Source organism: Stenella coeruleoalba (assembly GCF_951394435.1).
Source record: "Stenella coeruleoalba genome assembly, chromosome: 13".
Taxonomy (NCBI): domain Eukaryota; kingdom Metazoa; phylum Chordata; class Mammalia; order Artiodactyla; family Delphinidae; genus Stenella; species Stenella coeruleoalba.
This window is the reverse complement of record NC_137159.1, coordinates 54,754,542-54,776,652: the sequence shown is the minus strand read 5'-3', so window position 1 is coordinate 54,776,652 and position 22,111 is coordinate 54,754,542. Positions and strand designations below refer to the sequence as shown.

The following is a 22,111-nucleotide window of genomic DNA, read 5'->3' as shown; positions in this document are numbered from 1 at the left end:
TACTGTTCATATGTTAAAAATATTGCTGCAAAATATCGACCTGGAGACAGCTTTTGTGTTATCCTGTCAATGGTTATAGAAGGATAATTTTTTTTTGCATTCTGACAGATGACAAAGTTGGAAATGAGCAACAAAAGAAACAAAGTACAAGATTTTTTTTAAACAATCGGTTCAGATTCTTGAATGCTGACATATTAGATGACTAAAATAACTGCATGCCCTGCATTGTTCTGCTGTATCCTAAGCTGGATACTTTTTCCTCTTTTTTCTACACTCACCATAATTATAAAATGTAAAACTATTCTTTCGGCAACAAAAATGAGCATTTATTTTCAGCACTTTATATTTTAAATATAAACTAAAGCATATTACTAACACCATATCATTTGGCTGATTAATTTTCAAATTTCTGTCATCTAGATACATACAATTTTTAAAGGTGAACATACTGCAGAACTAAAACCACTGCTACATTAAAATGTAAAATTTCACACAATCTTGTCCCAGCCTTAAATTTGAAACCCAACTTTTTTTTTTCCCCCGGTACGTGGGCCTCTCACTGTTGTGGCCTCTCCCGTAGCGGACCATAGGCTCCGGATGCGCAGGCTCAGCGGCCATGGCTCACGGGCCCAGCCGCTCTACGGCATGTGGGATCTTCCCGGACCGGGCACAAACCTGTGTCCCCTGCATCGGCAGGCGGACTCTCAACCACTGCGCTACCAGGGAAGCCCAAACCCCCCCAATTTTTTAAAACTCAAGAGCAAAAACTCGCTTTTCTTATGACTAAAACCTACATAATTTAAAAAAAAAAAAAAAAAGAAAGAAAGAAAGAAAGAAGAAGAACCCTAGCCAGAGATGATTTGTTTGCTACATTGTTTGCATATCTCCTGTGATGAAATTTCAGCATCCTTAATGCCCCTAGGCTTTATCTCCCAATTAGGAAATCTCCACAGGTCAAAAGGAGCAAAAGCAATTGCTGCCATTTGCCTTATCAAGCTCAGTGATGATCTTGCTGCCAACAACCTCGGCCTACCCACATGAACATCTAAGCTGAGCAGATTGCGAGAAAAGCAGGGTCACTGCTAAATTACTCTCGTCAATCCCAAGAAAATCCTCCAAAGACACCATGATGTGCCCATCCTCTCAGTCACTTTCAGCCTCTGAGGTTCCCCCCTACTGTTCCTGGGGGAAGGATTTTTTTATCCCCCCAACGATCCTCTTAATCCCACCAAAGCACCCACTGCTCAGTTTGACTTTTTTCCTTTATCCCATCTGTCAAAGCTCTTAAGTCAAAAACTCATACATGAGACTATAAACTGCAGAAAATAAAGGATTTACTTTCTCAATCTTTAGCATGATTAAATAAACAAGCAGACACTATTAAAATTAAGCTCATTTCTTATGCCAACATTATTACATGTATTATACCATATTTACTTGAAAATATTACCTAAAATTCATTAAAACCATAAGGTAACAAAACTTCTGACATCACACTTGATTGTCAAACCTTTTGAAAATCTCAAAACACAGAACATTTTTCTTTTAATAATCTCTTGCTATCTCAAGGTGTGTATTCAATATATATTTGAAAGTGAGGATAAATAGGAAGAAAACTCTCCCCAGTTCTATTACATGCTGAACATATATTACACATGTAGAAACTGACCAATCACAACCAAAATATATTCCAAACTGGTAAAGGGAGAAAAACTACAGAAGGTACTGGTGATTCTGCAGTGTACTCATTCATACAATAAAATAAGAGCAGTTTACTTCTGAATCATAATTTTGATCTTTCCTTTTGGAAAAAAATCTAGTACAGAGATGCCAAATCAAACTTCCTTGTGATAATGAGAATATTCTTTACCCATGCTGTCCAATAGGGTAGCCACCAGCTACATGTGGCTACCTGGCTACTGTGATGGAGGAATGGAAACCTTAATTATATTTAATTTTAATAATTTAAATTTAAGTGGGCACTTATGGCTAGTGGCTACTGGACTGGACAGCACAGAATTCCAGACATTTTCTTTTCTTTTTTAGAACTGCTAAAATAAAGGAAAAAAAAATTGCAGAGTGAAGGGGTATCAATCTCTTAACTTACAATCAACTGCAAAAATTACTCTGTCTTAACCAAAGAAGATAGTATCACATGGAAAGGTTCATATTGGAGATTTCAGAGCTATGACTGGTCTATGGATTGTACTTATATAACACACACATAGGACATTAGGCAGTGATTAGAATTTATCTTACTTTGGAAAACAAAAACTGGCCAATCCAGTAAAAACCATCAGTTATTAATTTAGCATTATTTTTAGACAGAATAAAATAAGAAGCTAGTAGGAACAAGAGAAAATGAAGTGCTATTCTTGAAAGATAAAGCAGAGCTAATCACCACATGATTCTCAAATTTCCTAAGAATAGAGTTCAGTGTTAACAGATTTAAAATAACAATTCATAACCATTACTGCTCTATGAATAAGCAGTTCCCCTCCATTGAAAGAATTCACTATACCTAAATTTTTATTTTGAAACACAAGGAAATGTTGAATTCTAACTAAAAATGAAAGAAAGTCATTCTTTTTTTCTTTCAAAAATTTTAAAGGCATGTGTTACTTTTGAGGTTCCATTACTTGTTGGGAAGGTTAAGTAACCTTCTTAAACTGCAGAAATCTCACTGGTAGTCATGTGAATCCGCAATACATTAGAGACAGCAAAGGTACAGCAAAAGCAAAGACTGCATTAGTTCACAGAGAAAACAACTGCTCTTAAGATTGAACAGGTGGCATCATGTAGGTAACTGTAACAGACTGCTATTTATAGAGTATATTTATAGCGTAATAATAGAGTAGTAGTGCCAGAATAATACTGGGGGTACCACCACTTGCTACAGTAGCTCATTTGGTCACACCATATTACAATAAAGATGCCTCTAAAAAAAAAAAGCAACAATTATTTTTCATTCTGATCACTGATGCAGAGCCAGAAGGGGAAGAGATGACCTAGTGGAACACTGGCAACGCTGGAACCAGGAAACAAATCCAGAGAAGTTATACGACATTCCTCCAGTAACAGAGAATTGGAACTCTAACTTCCGCTTCTGAATTCCCAGTCCAGAGTTATTTTCAAAAGTACCCAATGTAGATCTAACCCAAGATACGATTCTTCATAGTCAGATATAACGTTTTATTGGTTCAAAGAAAAGGATGTGCACAGATCCCCAGATTAAGTGCCTCTGGGCATTCTAAAGCTTGGAATCTAGGAATCTCTTTGGGCCCACACAACTACATGGGGAAGGCAGCTACAAAATACTCCTGGAAGATAACACAGGGGAAGATAAAAGTAACCTCAGGAGTACAGAAAGGTTTCATGAACATCTAGAGAGGGAGGGAAGAAAAGAAGATAAACCTACATTTTACAGGTTGTGGACATAAGTGTAAATAGAAGGGCTGTGCTTATAACCATCTTCTAGGTCAACAGCTTTCACACTTGTTTGATCAAGATTCTCAGTCAGACATAGTAAGAAACGATGTTTTATGGTACATACCAGTGCACTGATATACAGATGCACATATAACTGAAAGCAAATGTTCACAAAATATCTCTACTACATGGAATGCTTTGATATTTTCTATTCTATTTAACTAAAAAAGATGTTGATTCTGCCCCACTAAAGAGAGTCCATGATCCACTAACAGGTTATAAATGCAATTTGAAAAACTACTCTAGATCAGGGGTCTCCAGCAAGAGGTATGCACACTGTGTGAATGCTCTAGGGTGAGACAAGAAAATGTTTAAGTTTCTATTTTTAAATCTTATTCTCCAAAAAACTGCTATTTTTGGAGTATGTTCTATAATATACTTACATATCATATACTTACAGTAGTACAGCTCACTGATAATGGTAATGTGGTCAAAATGTTTAAGACGTGATCCTTGACTCACCTGGGGTGTTTAGTAAAATGCAGATTCCTGGGCCCCACACCAGATCAGGTGAGTCAGAACCTTTGGGGTGGGTGGTGGGTTATCTGTTTATGCTACCAGAATGTGAGGCTCACCATTCTAAAACAAGCCCAATTAAAATGAAAGAATTATAATTTGTACTTTTGGGAAGTATTTCAGAGGTCTCTGTGACCAACCTCAGGACTAAAAGACTTGAAAAAGATTTCCTTCTTTGCTTCCATCTCCTCAGTTAATCATACCCAATTCTCAACACAAAATGTTCCTCTCTTTTCTCTGCCACCCTTTCCTCCCAAATCAGTGTTGTTTCAAAACACCTTTGATAATTGTGGACAGTGTTTAGATAATAATTTTCCAAGAAAAGTAACTGCAGGAAAAAACCTGCACCTCTTGGATGACTTCAATGGTTATAGATGACAGGATGCTGTTCAATGTCACATTTTCCAAGTCACTAATTGAGGATGTACTGAGTATTCCAGAGAGAGATAATTTAATTAGCAACTGAGTAAAAACACAAATGAGACACAATGCATTAAAAACCTGAACTTAAAAGTCTCAGTGTGACCATCCTATATCAAGACATAGAAGTGATTCAAGATCATAGATATATATGGTATATGTGTGTATCCATACATATATAGTACTTATATGTATATATATGAATTATATATACTCTGTGTGTGTATATGTCAACAGATACAGATATATTTCCACAGACAAGTACAGTCATACACAACGTATTTTTCAAAATGTACTGAAACATAAACAGTAAACACGGCCCTATGGTGCATAACTTTAACATAACACTAATATTAACGCCAGGTTTTCCAGTGAATTCCAAGAATGGCAAACATCCATTTTCTATTCAGGATTCTAATATTCCAAAAGTGCTGCGACTTAAAAATTTTGAAGGCCAAAAGTTAGCCAGGAGAGATTATTTCAAAACTTACAATATACTAGGAAAAGGTTGACCTTTGCCATTGAAAATAAAGCTATTGACTCATCAACAGGACAGGTGTACCTTCCAGAGCAGGTGACCTTGATCTTCTCCTTTCTAGGCCCTTTCTGATTAATTACTTAACTTTGAAGGTAACTCCTTGGGGATAAGACAACAGAGTCAGTTAACTGACACAACACCAGGGAAGAAAACTGTATTCTCGTTCTGATTAACAAAGTATTTTACTCTAGGGAACTAGCCAGAGACAAAACCACTACCGCCACTAACACCAATACCACTAAACAGATTACAAAACAAGAAGGGGAAAGAGAAAAGGTATTTAAAATGTGTTGAGTACCATATATTTTCTCTACTTCACTCTATCTCCTTCAATAGCTAGAAGAAATCATTAATGTAAGACTTATTATCATCTACTCATTATACAGAAGAAAAACTGAGGCTCAGAGATAGGAGGAAATTTTCCCACGAGCTTTCAAGTAAGATTCAAACCCTTGCCTAAGTTCAAAGCCCTTGATGTCTTCATGTATCAGGCTGCTTCCACCATAAAAGGTACACAGATCGAGTTGCTGAACAAGAAACAGAATATGATTTAAAAAACTACTTTTCTATATATGAATAGAATACATGAGTTGTGACGTTACATAAAGTAAAATAAAATATACTGCAGTGTGCAGGGCTAATAAAAGTTATATTTTTTGTAGGTTAAAAACCCCCATAAAATTAGAAAAACATTTCATATAATTTTTGTGACTAGTTGAAGACAATTAAGCAACTGCTACTACAATATATCAGAAAAATCCTAATGATAGTTGATATTTGTTTTTAAGTGTGAGGTTTAATAGATGAACTAATACTTACAAATCTTTCACTTGCACTGCTTGTGTAGGATTATCCTTCATCAACAGTAAGTTTATAAGACTGGCATAAGTTTCACTATTGAAGACAACGTTTTGCTTTTTTGCTTTCAGGAAAATATTAAATGCATCTATGAAGGAAAAAAACAACAAAAAATGAGATGACATTATTCTGAAATGGCAAAAAAGGAGGGGGAAAAGCCCTAAAACAAAGCCCGAAACCCCCATATTTCTGCTTCTTTTAATACTCACTCACTGTACCACTCTACAGAGACACACACACTGACCAAGCAAGCAGATGTTATCACTCTTCTAATCTTTAAAAAACAAAGTGACAGTTATGAAAACTACTACTTAATCCAAATGGATGGTACCAGAAAGGGCTTCGTTTTAAAATTATTTTTCATACTAGCTCTCTAAAGTCAATAAATTATTTTCATGCCAATAAAAACGAAAAAGAGCTCTTCTGAATTTGTTTATCAAAAGATGATCCCAGTTTCCAGTTTCAAAATAAATTGCAAAACGTGTGTTAAAGTCCAAATAAACCAGGGGTATAATTTAGATTGAGGGGAGCAAAAGATTCACTTTAAAGCGATCTTGAATCTGTAAGTGGGTGGTTCCTGCGGTTAAGATTCCAACACAACAGCATTACAGTGAGTATAGCCTGTAATGCTAAAATTAGGAGATCAAATTATTTGGCTACGACAGGACTTATACAAAAACATACAATTTTCAAATATACAGATATCTAACAAGTAAACTAAGCAACATTTGTTTGACTGATTAACAGTTTTATTTCACTTGTTCACAATAACTGTCAGTGAATGAAAAGATGTTACCAAAAGAGAAGTAACTACACTTTTCAGTCACTTACTTTTCTGAAATAAAATTGCCTGGCTATAAACATCCAACTGAAACTACAATCCACACTCTGGTGTGTATAAACACATCACAATAAAGAAGGGGCATAACTGAACTATCACATAAGAACTTTTATGGATATAAAGCTCCATGTAAAGAAATACAGAACACACAAATAGGAATGAACATGATATTAACGCTCAGAAGAACATTCTGAGCTACTTTGGAGGTTTCTAAACAAGCAGAAATTATGCTTGTGTTTACATTACAAGTTAGGGGAGTTTGAATTAGCCCTTCAATTAAACTGAAGTGACAATATCAAAAACTTAGTTAACTTTCAAGCTAAATTCAGAGAAACAAGAGAAAAAGGTTATGATCTTAATATTTGTATGTTAACTAAGAAAAGACAGAATCTATCATTCAGTACATAATGCATATATTTTCCTTTTAATAGAGCTTAGACGTTATGATGTACTGCAACTATTGGCTACATCCCAACAAGCGTATATAATAGTTCACTACTTTGCTGAATGAAAATACACAGTAAGTACAATTTGAATATTTAAGGTAACAAAATAATCTAGAAAAGCTTACTAGTGGTTTTCTAAAACTGTAGTCTTGAATTCAATTTTCAAAATATTCATATTTTGCCAAGCATTCAATTCTGAGATATACACAAAAGTAACTCAAACCTCTGCAGAATTAACAGAATGAAACCAACTAGATAAATGTAAATTGTATATTGAAACTAGAAGAGGGGACTTCCCTGGTGGCACAGTGGTTAACAATCCGCCTGCCAAGGCAGGGGACATGGGTTCTAGCCCTGTTCCAGGAAGATCCCACATGCCACAGAGCAACTAAGCCTGTGCACCACTACTGAGCCTGCGCTCTAGAGCCCACGAGCCACAACTACTGAAGCCCGCGTGCCTAGAGCCCATGCTCTTGCAAGAAGAGAAGCCACTGCAATGAGAAGCCTGTGCACCGCGACAAAGAGTAGTCCCCGCTCGCCGCAAATAAAACCAGCGCGCAGCAATGAAGACCCAACACAGCCAAAAAAATAAATTAAATAAATTTATTTTTTTTAAAAATTAAAAAAAAAACTAGAATAGGGGTATATCTTTACATTTATAATATACACTGCATTACATTTAGTTAGCTGGTTAAAATGTTTTTACTTAAATAAAAACAACAATTAAAAAAAGGCAATATATGGAGCTTTGGAATCTTTAAACAGGAAGTATACACTAACCTTACATTCATTTCAATCAAATCAAAATTCCATTAGAATATTTAAATAGCATTGATAATAATGAACTTTATATTTAGGTTTAAGAGATACATGGTGAAAGACTCAAGGATATATAGACTGAATATGCAACAAAGGAAAATGACTCAAAGAATAAAGTTACTCTGCAGTATTAAGCAAGCTTAAGAGCTTAACTTAATTCCTCCTTCAGACACTTTATGTCAGTGTCACAAAATTTCTAGTTAAGAAATTAAAGGGTTCGGACTTCCCTGGTGGCGCAGTGGTTAAGAATCTGCCTGCCAATGCAGGGGACACAGGTTCGATCCCTGGTCCAGGAAAATCCCATATGCCACAGAGCAACTAAGCCCGTGTGCCACAACTACTGAGCCTGCGCTCTAGAGCTGGCGAGCCACAACTACTGAGCCCACGTGCCACAACTACTGAAGCTCACACACCTAGAGCCCGTGCTCTGCAACAAGAGAAGCCACCGCAACGAGAAGCCCGCGTGCCACAACAAAGAGTAGCCCCCGCTTGCCGCAACTAGAGAAAAGCCAGTGCGCACCAGAGAAGACCCAGCGCAGCCAAAAATAAATAAATAAATAAAATTAAATTAAAAGTACAATATTAAAAAAAAGAAATTAAAAGGTTCTATAAATTTCTAAATTGATGACTTCCTACTGAAGGGAGCTCAAAACTGTCAATACTAAAATGAAAAGAAAATCTGCTGCATAATGGTTAAATTATCATAAAGCATACTTGAAAATGTACACAAAAACTGGAGGAGTTAAAGGTAACAGTAGCATTCTATGAAGAAAAATTAACAAAAATGAAGGAAACAAAAGTAATATATGATCTGGGGAGAGTACAACGAAGTCTAAATGAAAACATCTAGAATGTGATAGGCAAGCTTGTATCAGAGGGCTCAAGATGGTCAAAGAAATTTTAAAGTAGTCACAATAGAGGTAGGCATACCTTCAGGTAAGTTTACCGCTGAAGAAAGGGAAGAAACGCAAGAAACAGGGCTCATGACCTGCCTTCAACCTCAAGATACAGCTTAACACACACTAGTATGATGGTTAATGCCCTAATCATTTTTTGCTTTCACGTAAAAATATGTAACAAATACACTTGCCAAAAAATTAATGATAATGCAATTTTCAAAGTGTAATTTTTGAAAAATGCACTATTTTAGTTTTTATTATGAAAAATTTCAAATGTACAGAAAAATATAAAGAATAGTATAATAACCCCCTCCACGTACCCATCACCTACACCTAATAATTAACATTTTGCCAGATTTGTTTAACCATTTTTTATGGCTTAAGTACTTTAAAATAAATTACAGAAATCTTGATTTTTTTCCCCATTTCTCAATTCTTCATTATAGATCTCAAAATTTAAGGACATTTTCCTATAAATCATAATGCTGTTATCGTATCTAATAAAATGAGTGATTCCTTAATGACCCACTACTCAGTCGATATTTAAATTTTCCCAATTGTCCCAAAATGTCTTTGTTAACTTAAAAAATGAAAGAAAATAATTAATATATACAATTTAAGTTCCATCTCTACCCGAGATCACTAATGATTTGCTGGGCTTAGATCCCATGTTGCTATCAGAAAGAAGACCCCAGTGTACACGTTTACCTTTGTCTTTCTTCCTGTGGCAGGCATTCAATAGCTCTTTCTGGAGACTAACTTCTACAGGTGAGGGTGATGAAGTCAGGGAATGTTTTTCATCCTCATACCACAACTTAAAAATAAAATTATTCAATTAAACAAAAAGTGGTAAACACAACAGTGACCTTTTCATTGTAAAGCTGGGCTAATCTATAACCTAAAGTTATAGACAAACAACAAAATCTGTTATGCTTACAGTTAAAAACAAATTACCTCAGGTACGTCAAATGGAACCTCTTGGTTACTGTTCCTAAGGATTTCCGCTAATAACCTTAATGTCCTTCCACGAGGAATAATATTTTCTTCTTGCATTTTATTCCAGACAGCATCAGCTCTTTGCCAGTCACCATTCACTTCTGTAAAAATAAGCAGAAATTAATGAATGTACTCAATAGAATTCATGACAATATTTAGAACTATTTTTATTTGATGCTGAAGGAAGTATTCCAAACATTGCCTCCAGGGAAAGGACCAGGGTGATTGTGGACCAAAGGTAAGAAGACTTCTTTCTGTATACCTTTTTGTATCTTTTGAATTTTAAACCATAGAAATTACTTACCTATTAAAAAATAGAAAAAAAATCCACACTTTATTAAGAACTTTGAAAATCATGTTGATACAAAGTTTACCTTTTTAAAGTAACTGAGAAATTGCCCACTGTTAAAATCAAAATCAGAAACAGGTAACAATTCAACTATGACCAGTAGACTTTGGAAAGACGATGGGATACACATATACAGTACAGTACACAGCTGAAGGTCTAAAATGATTGAAAGTGTGCAAATGTATGATTTTTGTCAAAAGTGACAAATCAACAAACCTTTTTCCCTTAGTTAAGTAGGGAGAATTCTGTCTCTTCTGTCAACTTGAAGAATTTCTATGTCAGTGTGTAATAGATTTCTGATAATGCCCTCAGACTAAGTAAGATCACAGGAAGTTTACTGGAAAGAAATAGGCAGCTTCCTTCATAATGAAATATCTAGTTCCTTCTATGTGGTAACCTAGTCTTCACAAATAGCAAAGACTTAAGAATCAAGAACTTATTTTTAAACATTCTAACGGGTTTTGAAAAAAGAAAAGATCAAGCCATTTCTGCTTGTGAAAAACTAGAGCAAAATACGAAAAATGTCTTATGACAATAAATTCAATATACCTATTAGGCACAAAGAAGTACTGTTTTAAATGTGGCCTTTTTAAAAAAATTTGCTAATATGAATAAGGAATATCTTAATGGTGTATGGTCAGCTCCAGGAAGAGGGTGTGTTTCAGGACACAAATGTTCCAGAAAACATGAGTAGATTTGTTTCTCAAAAATACCAAAATACTAAAACACATGGAATTTTCCTAGATTTCCCTCCCACCCTAAAACTGAAAAGCTAAGCTTTTTGATAACTGACTCCTGGCAGTAAAAAACTCAAAGAACAAAAACAAAACACATTCACACTCCATCAGAAACCTGCAATAAAGAAAAAGATAACAAGCAGAGTATTTCCCAGGGGTCATACAAAGATTGCAGCCCAAACTTTCATAAGGAATATGCTGAAAGGTGGCCCAAACAGTAGAAATTAACCTAAAGTTCAGAGTGATTTTATACATACTCTGACAATAAAAATCAGCCTAATATAAAACCCTTATTAAATTTACAATCAATTTTCAAAGCAAGACTCTCATAAGATAATTATGCTTTTCCTTCATTAAAATGTTCTCATGTAATGTAAAATTCAAGAGTAATTTTTCAAGTACGTTAATGTATAAAACTTTATACATAAAGGTTATCAAATACACTTTAGTTTATTTGATTAAATAAATTAAAAACAAAAACCCAAGCCCCCAAATCTGTAATTCTGTAGAAGGGGAAAGGGGAACCACTTTTGTTCTGTGCCAAAGAGTACTATGGACTGTGGGGGACACAGGGAAGATTTCCAAGCGCTGGGAACAGCCCTGCTAAGGTGTTTTTTAAAGAGATTAATTTTTAAGCTAACATAACTATTATGTTATGTGAAGAGGTGGATGAGGTACAACTCTGCCTTCAGACTGAAGGAACTCTGGGAAGGTAATTCTTTTTAAAAAAGCACAAACTATATGAAAAGCTTCTACTTTGGGAGGACAAGATATAACAGAGATGCACCTATTCAAATGGACTAGCAGCTTGTAACAAGAAAATTTTTTCAAAATACAGATGAGAACTAGACAGTGCATACAGCATAAAACAACTGAGATATAGACACTTTTTTTTTTTTGAAAAAAAAATCTTGGAAATGTACCTGGATCACAGAATACATAACAAAAATTTGAGGCAATCAAACTAGTCAGTGCCAAAATCTGCAGCCGTGCTCTCACGAAGGCACAGAAGGGCCATGCCTTTCTTTCATAGTATCCCTCTGGGGCTTAAAATTCCTTCAACCAAGACAACAACAATCATACTTGTTATTTGAAGAATCAAACAGCCACAAACCTGGGCTGTGACCAGGGAATGGACACTCCCTCAATAATTCCATCACTTTCCTGGAACTCACCGTGTCCTCTTTAAAGAACAAGAGCGCTGACTACTAAATGATTTGAGAACTCTTAAGCTATAAAACCAAAGATTTTTGACACTATCAGTGAATTTTACAGGAACAGACATAGTTATGGGGCTTCATTTATGGCTATCTGACCAGTGTGTAACAACAGCTGGCACTTCACATGGGGTTTCTATGGTATTTAAACTAAGAGATGAAGATTTCTAGAGATCAGGATTTTAATTACAAAGCTGATAAATTTTTACATATTACTGATAGGATGGGGCAATTTCTAAATTCCCCATGTGTCAATCACCTGATAATGGTCTCTAAATATCATTCCCCTCTAAAATAAGGACTCCAGGTTTGGGACAGGAATTATGCCACGTAAGCCTGGATGGTCTTGTTTGGCCTGGAAATAAGGACCTCTCAAAGACTAATGGGGTTATGACCCAGCAATCCCACTACTCGGCATATACCCTGAGAAAACCATAATTCAAAAAGAGTCATGCACCACAATGTTCACTGAAGCACTATTTACAATAGCCAGGATATGGAAGGAACTTAAGTGTCCATCGACAGATGAATGGATAAAGAAGATGGGGCACATATATACAATGGAATATTACTCAGCCATAAAAAGAAACGAAATGGAGTTATTTATAGTGAGGTGGATGGACCTAGAGTCGGTCATACAGAGTGAAGTAAATCAGAAAGAGAAAAACAAATACTGCATGCTAACAGATATATATGGAATCTAAAAAAAAAAAAAAAAAAAAAAAGGTTCTGAAGAACCTAGGGGCAGGACAGGAATAAAGACGCAGACGTAGAGAATGGACTTGAGGAGATGGGGAGGGGGAAGGGTAAGCTGGGACAAAATGAGAGAGTGGCAGTGACATATATACACTACCAGATGTAAAATAGATAGCTAGTGGGAAGCAGCTGCATAGCACAGGGAGATCAGCTCTGTGCTTTGTGACCACCTAGAAGGGTTGGGATAGGGAGGGTGGGAGGGAGACGCAAGAGGGAGGGGATATGGGGATATATGTATACGTATAGCTGATTCACTTTGTTATACAGCTAACACAACAAAGTAAAGCAATTATACTCCAATAAAGATGTTAAAAAAAAATTTTTTTTTAAAAAAAGGTATTTCGGGCTTCCCTGGTGGCGCAGTGGTTGAGAGTCCGCCTGCTGATGCAGGGGACACAGGTTCGTGCCCTGGTCCAGGAAGATCCCACATGCCGCGGAGCGGCTGGGCCCGTGAGCCATGGCCGCTGAGCCTGTGTGTCAGGAGCCTGTGCTCCGCAACGGGAGAGGCCACAACAGTGAGAGGCCCGCCTACCGCAAAAAAAAAAAAAAAAAAAAAAGGTATTTCAGGAAAAAAAACACAACAAACTAATGAGGTGTGTCAAATGACACAGGAGCTGATGCAACGGGGTTCCCAGTGGCCAAAGATGGGACAATTTGAGCACCCAAAAGAATAATGGCTGCGACAAACTGAAAAACAAATATACAAAAAAAAATTAATAAACTCATTAAAAAAAATTTTAATGATCAACTTAGGAGGTTCCAGGGACACCAGCACTGAAGCTGGTAATTAAAGGGAGAAAAGGCAGGGCTTCTCAGTAGCGCAGTGGCTGAGAATCCGCCTGCCAACGCAGGTGACACGGGTTCGAGACCTGGTCCAGGAAGATCCCACGTGCCACCGAGCAACTAAGCCCGTGCGCCACAACTACTGAGCCTGCACTCTAGAGAGCCCGTGCGCCTAGAGTCCGTGCTCCACAACAAGAGGAGCCACCGCAATGAGAAGCCCACACACTGCAAGAAGAGTAGCCCCCGCTCACCACAACTAGAGAAAAGCCCGCGCACAGCAAAGACCCAACACAGTCATCAATAAATAAATTAATTAAAAGAAAAAAGAGGAGAAAAAGCAAGTATATATCTTTTCCTGTGAATTTATTTCATAATAATTTTTAAAAAGCCACAGAACACAGAGCATGAAACATGTAGAGCATTAAACAATCAAAATAATAGGTGTATATGTAAAAAAAATACATGGATAGAAATGTAGAGAGAATTAATTGGAAGGATGGACACTGACAAGTGAACTCTAAGGTGTGGACGCACAATGACATTTCCAAATTTTGCTCTGTACACTACTGTACTGCTTGAATCTTCAGTAATTTAGAATATATTCATGTTGTATTTGTATAATACTGGAGGGGGGGAAAAGACCACACAGTGTAAAAAGAAATGTCAGTGGTCATAAGTACCTGAAGAAAATAGCACATAAATAACTTCTTAGGATAAATGCTCAGGTTTTAAATGTTGGGGTTTTAAAAACAGATTCAAAGAATTTTTATTACAAAATTATGAATGTAAGACAGCTTTAGTTTTGGCTAGAGTACTGTATGTATACAAAGAATAAACTATCTTTACTTTGTATATGTAAAGAAACTGAAGTGTTTCAAATATAAGAAAATGGTTAAGAAGGTGAAAATACTGTCATTTAGAAATAAAATATTCCTTATAGTATTGTCATTTAGAAATAATAGTACATATGCAGGTGAGGGAGTTGTTTCATTCATGTAATGTTTAGGAACTAATTTTACAAGACTATCACAATGAAAGGTCAAAATGTATTAGAAAGGATAGAACTGAAGTTTGAATTACGGCTGATTCTTGTAACAGACCACCTATGAACATCATATTATATGGAACAAGTAGAAAATGAAAACAGGTTTAGGTCGGCTAGTATTTAAAGGGATGAAAAGAGTTACATTTACTATTCCTTAATCTAGATTATAGTCATATGGATGCTGCTGTCATAAACCATGGAGCAATGTATCTTTGTCTTGTGCATGTTTCTGTAGTATGTTGTAACTCACAACAAAATAAGTGTGTATACCTGTGTGAAAGGTACTGTTTTAAAATAAACAAGCAAAACTGCTCTTTAACAAATAAACCCAAATAATTAAATGAACTCCTTTCAAGGGTGAAAATTACATCATGAAAAAGAATGAGCTCATAAAAAATTCCAATAGGTGAAACAAATCATTTTCTCAGAAATCCACAATCTAAAACATGGATTTTTTTCATGTGTTACAGGGCCACATTTCATATGTCATTCCATACTGTATGTGCCTTTTCAAATAAATTGAGTCCACAGTGCTTTATTTAACATATTTAAGTAGTGGTCCAAGTCAGAGGGCAACACAGAGGGGGCCAGGTCTCAGGAGGAGAAACCTTGCTTTTTCTTCAGAAAGGGAAGGATCAGGGTTATCACAACCACATTATTGATTTATAGCCGTATAGAAGTTGGGAAGTAAACAAACTGGGTTAAAAAGTATACTTCCCTATAATGATTCCTCCAGCTTCCAGTTCCATGAGAGGCCACCCTCATGTTACCTCAGCCTCAGAGGCTCCTCAGCTAAGGAGAGGAGAGCGCCTCAGACTACTGGCTCAAATACAGAGCTGGAAGCAGGTTGTCCATCAGAACAGATAGAGGGGATTAAAGAAAAGAAAAGGGTAATAAACCTCAGAGTTTATTTATAAGAGTTCCTGCTTATCCCTAAAGGAAATTTTAAGATGAATTTCAAAGTTGTTTTTTTCTTTTCTTTCTTTTTAAAAAAGCAACAGCAAAAGGTCATCTGCAGAGGAGAAGGAAGTCCGTAAGGCTGGCTGCCTCTCATCCTTCCCTGGACTACCGCTGTACCTCATGCATCCTTACAGCTGTTCTTTCACCCCAAGGTATTCTCAGTGTTGGTTCAGGTCTAACTCTTCTGAAGAGCACTACCTTTCTATCTGCTGTGCCTACCTCAACGGCTAGCACAGTAAGGGCTTCAGAGTATTTCTGAACGAAAGTTTATACAGTCTTCTTATGGGGATGATTTTAAAGGCTGAGATTCATCTGGACATATAAGTTTAGTATTTTTTTTTAGTTTGCATAAAATTAGAATTTAAGCAAGAAACAGTTCTTCAAAAGTAAGAAAAAGCAGGGGAAGGAGGGAGAATCAGCACTCAAATACAGGTTATAATCCACTAATTAAGGACTAAATACCTAAAACCTAAGTTTTTAAATTCTATACATTCAACAACAGCCTGAGCATTGTGTGCCAGAATCTGATCATATTCAAGCCAAAGTTTTAAGAATTACATTGTGGTATGTCAATGCAACCAACAAATGAAATGTAAATTTTACAGCAAGTCTTATTTTACATACACCATCAAGATGTAAGACAAAGCTTCCAATGACAATAAACCCAAGTTCAAAAAGACAAATAAAATCACCTTATTCATTGCTGTCTGTGTTTGGTGAAGGAAAACTTCCCAAAAGAAAAAGAGAAGAAGAAATCTAGATCAAATATCTATGAAGAAAAAGAAGGAAGGAAAGGAAGGAAGAAAGGTCACTGACTATTCTAAGTATTGTTCCTCTCTACCCAAATACCCTAAGAGACTGCACAGTCCTAGAGTAAGTACTGTTTGACAATAGAGGTCAAACGTTTCAGAAAAGTTCATCACTTTTAACCCTTAATAAAAACACAAATTCAGCCTAGGGAAACAATTAAGGGTGTTAACGAAGATTAGATGCAAAGATGACTAATGCAGTGTTATTTTATAATATGGAAAACTGAAATCTATTCACTTGTCTAGCAGTAGGAGACTGGCTAAGTAAATTCTAGTATATCTGTTCAATGTAGCCATTTGTAGGTGAAAAAATGTAGAAAAACATTTTTAATATAGAACTGAGTCAAAACTATATTATAATACAATCACATTTTAAAAAGTAATTGTTCAGCAATGAGTTTGTACATCAATATGCATTTTTCTGGAAAAAGATCTATATACATGAACATGTCAATGATTACTTATTCATAGAAGTGACTAATAAATCTACTAAAGAAATTAAATTAAAAGAAAACAAAGAATAGTCTCTCCTCAAAAACTCTAAATTCTGTGTCTCTGATGAAGATTTTTCTCACCTTCTCATTATTGCAGCAAGAACATCAGAAATTATGAAGATGGTAGGGTGTCTAGTGATACAATATAACATTTTGTGAGAAAATTCAATCTGGCCTCTACGTGAGCCTCTGTTTAAGACTCCACATTTGACAACCCCTAGAGCTTCCTCACAGCCTGATATTCCTTTCTGGCCACTGCCTTCCATAGAATAAATGTCTCAAAATGAAAACACGAGGAATAGTCAGCTTACTTACTGTATAGTTTTAGCAGACTGTAGTATAGCTGGTCTCTATCACACTCAAATAGCTTCTGTGTCAGCTCCACTAATTTCTCTAGAGTTTCAACCTTAAAAATAAGATTAACAGATGGATCTAGATTGTGTAAAGGACATTTTATAGTTGACAAATCACAGTTGAATAATCCTTCAAATTAACTTTACCCAAAGGGCAGATTAACTTCACTTCAAAAGTTAAAGGACTGAGCACAACTTCGTAAATGTACTTAATGCCACTAAACTGTACACTTAAAAATAGCTAAAATGATAAACTTGATGTTATATGTATTTTATCATAATTTTTTTTAAATGTTAAGTTAAAGAGCTGAAGGACACTTTGGAGTCAATAACACACATGAATAATTATCTAGTTGAGGGAACCTCCACAAAGGAGTATTCTGTAGAATTCAAAGATATTTAGGGTGGAGGACTCAGTGAGTATATCTATATTTGTTCATAGGAATATTCCTCCACGCAAACTTTAAACTCCTCTTTCCCTGTGGCTTTTTCTTGGCAGGATGTAAACAGATATCTGTGCTGGAGTAGAGGTAAAGTAGAAACTCCAATGGGCTCCCATCAAGTGACTCCTCTGGTCACTAACGACTGAGCAGATTTAAATTGCCAAAGAAACAACATTAGCTTGCTCAAATCAACAAGTAGAATGAAGCAAGCTAAAATCTTCAGAGCCAAAGTTAAAATTTTTAGGGATTCCACTGGACCTCAGAAACCAGAATTAAGCTATTGCTTATTTGGAAAACAACCAAGATAAGCAATGCTGCATCACCTGAACTCCCCAAACGCTCACAGGACATGTAGGACACTTGCTTTCTACTCACAGTTTTAGGTGAGTGAGACCAGAAATTAAACACAAACCTGATTACTTGCAATACATCTATCACAAAACCACTGAAGTCTTGTGGGCCGAGCTCTAATGCCTGGAGTCTGTAAAATAAAATAATCATACAGCACACAGGTAAGGCTTTAGCTAAATGTTAATTTTCCCTCAAAGACAAATAGTTTTCCTTCTAATGACCCTGCTTCCTCCCTGCCAAATGTATATACTAAAAGAAACCTATAACTTAATCCCACAGTTATCAAAGACCTTTAGGATTAGAACAACCTATACTTAACCAGTGTCTAGAAGATTCGGGTTATTTCAAAACGTTACTTTGTAGGTCAATTTTCATTCCATAAATCTTTAATTATTAAAAATGGCTAAGCTTTCTGTAGCTCAAAAAGAAACCTTGAAATGATGGACTAAAAAACTCCAAAATATGTCAAATTAAACACACACACACAACTTCAGAGATCCCAATAGATTCAGGAAGCAAAAACTATTAATATGTTATGTTGACTTATTAACAATTGTCACAATGATAAAACCAATGGCTTTTAAAGAAACATGCTTTGTAAAAATCAGTGATAAAAGTATTCTGATTACCACACATTTGCCTAGTATCTAAAACTAAACGTTTAAAGAGCTAAGTACTAAAAACAAGCTAAGTACTTAAAATTAGTTCATAGTCTTAGTTTATTTCAGTAATTGAGATGTGTGTTATAGCCTCAATTAGGAATTACTAAGGTTTAGTCAATAACTCTGGCTTCAAAACAATTACTTTACAATTTTGGATACTGAAATAAAAGACAAACCACTTCACATATAATTCCAAGGATCTGTCACTCTACTTCCAGTATTTTCATCATCTGTAATAGGGCTTCCCTATTAAATACTACATTTCCCAGCATTATGATAAGAAAACAATATACTCATTACCCTGGCTGCTCCAGTCCAGAGGACGTACATTTACTGCTTTCTCCACTCAGTTTTGTGGACGACACCAGGCAACCCTCACACCTGATCTCTTATTTATAAGTCCTCATTACCTCATTACTTTTTTTTTTTTTTTTGGTGGTACGCGGGCCTCTCACTGTTGTGGCCTCTCCCGTTGCGGAGCACGGGCTCCGGACGCGCAGGCTCAGCGGCCATGGCTCACGGGCCCAGCCGCTCCGCGGCATGTGGGATCTTCCCAGACTGGAGCACGAACCCGTGTCCCCTGCATCGGCAGGCGGACTCTCAACCACTGTGCCACCAGGGAAGCCCCCTCATTACTTTTTATTTCTTAAAAATAGTATTGTAGGGACTTCCCTGGTGGTGCAGTGGTTAAGAATCCGCCTGCTAATGCACGGGACATGGGTTTGAGCCCTGGTCCGGGAAGATCCCACATGCCGCGGAGCAACTAGGCCCGTGCACCACAACTACTGAGGCTGCGCTCTAGAGCCCGCACACCACAACTACTGAGCCCGCGTGCTATAACTACTGAAGCCTATGCACCTAGAGCCCGTGCTCCGCAACAAGAGAAGCCACCGCAATGAGAAGCCCGCGCACCACAACGAAGAATAGCCACCACTCGCTGCAACTAGAGAAAGCTTGTGCACAGCAACGAAGACCCAATGCAGTCAAAACTAAATTAAATAAATAAATTTTAAAAAATAGTATTGTACAATGTTAAATTAAAAACTGACACAAGAACTAACATCTCAGAGCTTTGGTAGAATGACAGAAAAATTGGTACAGAAGAAGTTGTATAAGTGTTCTCATTCTAACTGTGCAAGTACCCACATTTTGCGATACACGAAATAAATGCTGAATAAATTAACTGTTGATATATATTCTCAAACATCATTAATATTTACATTTGTACCCAATTTCTACTCAAGGATTTTCTCACATTATCTGTTTTGTTTCACATGCATTACATTGAAAATGAAGCCAACATCAAATGTATACAAAAAGCCCTTGAAAAAATACTAGATAATCCTCTTTAGAACATGGCAAAATGCAAGAGCTACATTCACTTATAACTTTCAATATTATGTCTCATCCAAATGCCAATGATCTGACTAGCACAACTTTTATGGCAAACTCTTCCTTTTTGTGGCTGATTAATCTGCCTGTCACTGGCAGGACAACTGACTTATACGGCAGCTGTGTGCTTCATTCTGAAATTGAGAACTATTTTCAAAAATAAATCTCAATCATCAAAACAACATCTAGGTCAGATTAACTAAATCTCCTAGGCTTCTGTAATAGTCTACATTTCTGGCTTATCTCTTAACATCTTATTGAATTTTAAACATTGCAAATTTAAAGTAAAAATGAAAAATGTAATAAAACATGGAGAAGAATAGAATTTTAATTGGGATGCTAAATGTAACTTATCCAAAACCAGTTACTGCTTAATTAAAACAATGAACTCAACTCTTAATTTTTCCTGTTTTTGTTACATACAATCTATTTAATAGACAGTGAGGATAAAGTAATTACTGTAATTTAAAAAAAAAAAAAAAAGGGACTTCCCTGATGGCGCAGTGGTTAAGAATCCACCTGCCAATGGAGGGGACATGGGTTTGATGCCTGATCCGGGAAGATGCCACATGCCACGGAGCAACTAAGCCCATGCGCCACAACTACTGAAGCCCGTGTGCCCTAGAGCCCGTGCGCCGCAACTCCTGAGCCCATGCGCCTAGAGCCCGTGCTCTGCAACAAGAGAAGCCACCGCAATGAGAAGCCTGCGCGCACTGCAATGAAGAGTAGCCACCACTTGCCACAGCTAGAGAAAGCCCACACGCAGCAACGAAGACCCAATGCAGGCAAAAATACAAACAAACAAACAAATGAAAAAAACACCAAAACCAAAATACAGCATGTTTGTTTCCACCTGGGTTACTGTGCTTCAAAACACTCTTTGTGCAGTTCCAATTCAGTACTAGGTTCACTTGTATAAGAAAAAAAGTAATCCAAAATAAAAAAATAATTTTCATTAATTTCATTATATTACCTTGATGTAAATTTGTTGTTATCATAATAGGCTTCAATGTACACTAGTGAAAATAGGTATCAAGTAATTATTACCTTTAAAGTGAAAACAGATGAAGATTCTTCTACTTCAAACTCTATCTCAAAGGCAATCATTTTAAATTTAACTAAAATAGTGATTTTTACCTGCTCTGAGTTTTCTTACCATTACTGCTAGAAATGGAAAATAGAAAACAAACAACTACTCTGGCTTCATGTCCTTTAGCTGGAGTAGTAGGAGGAAAATCAAGCGCACGAGGTGTATGGGACAAACAAAAACAGCAAGAACGCAACTACTTATCCCCACAGCCAGGAGAGCAAGGAGAAAAAGGGATATCATGGAATTATTAAACCTTTCAATAATTGTCCTCTTCTGTAAAATCTCCAGAGACAGACTTAAGGACCATGGTCTAGTAAGGAGGAAAATATGTCTGAGCAAGTCAAACTAACAGTTTAACTATCATTAACTAAATATGATCCAGGTGTTACAGAAAATACTAAGTAAACTAACTCATGGGAGGGGGTATGAATTTGCATGAGAACTGACATCTCTTGAAATTCTAGGGCTGGAGGGGGAAACTACCTCTAAAATCCCTTCTTTATATGTAAGATCCATTCTGGCTTATTAAGGAAGGCAAATTAGGATAAAACCCTGAATTTGATCTATTAAAGAACAAAGGGAAGAGGAACAAAGGTTGGGAGATTGCTGTAATCCAAACTTTTGGTCCTAAAAGCAAAGACATAAAAAGAAGAGTTTTGCCCCCTGAGAAGACAGAAAATTTACTCTGGCTGAAGTGTGATGGAAGGGTAATAGCAGATAAGACGAGAGGGAAAAGTCAAGAAAGAGTAAGTTTGGAGAAACGATAAGTTGTTTTGGTGGTTCAGATATTAAGGGTCGAGAGATCATGGAGGTTGTATTGAAATACATAAATATATCAAATAAACACG

General features: G+C 36.4%; 1 protein-coding gene across 1 annotated transcript in view; it reads right to left on the bottom strand.

Annotated features, from left to right (window-relative positions):
- The window catches only part of LRPPRC (leucine rich pentatricopeptide repeat containing), a 106,461-nt gene that overhangs the window by 16,597 nt on the left and 67,753 nt on the right, over positions 1–22,111 (bottom strand). The window contains exons 26-30 of the mRNA XM_079940860.1: positions 18,181–18,249; positions 17,288–17,378; positions 9,781–9,923; positions 9,535–9,640; positions 5,783–5,909 (exon numbers count right to left, since the gene is read on the bottom strand). Of these exons, the coding sequence (XP_079796986.1) occupies positions 5,783–5,909; positions 9,535–9,640; positions 9,781–9,923; positions 17,288–17,378; positions 18,181–18,249 (536 nt within the window). The remainder of the gene's footprint in view (positions 1–5,782; positions 5,910–9,534; positions 9,641–9,780; positions 9,924–17,287; positions 17,379–18,180; positions 18,250–22,111) is intronic.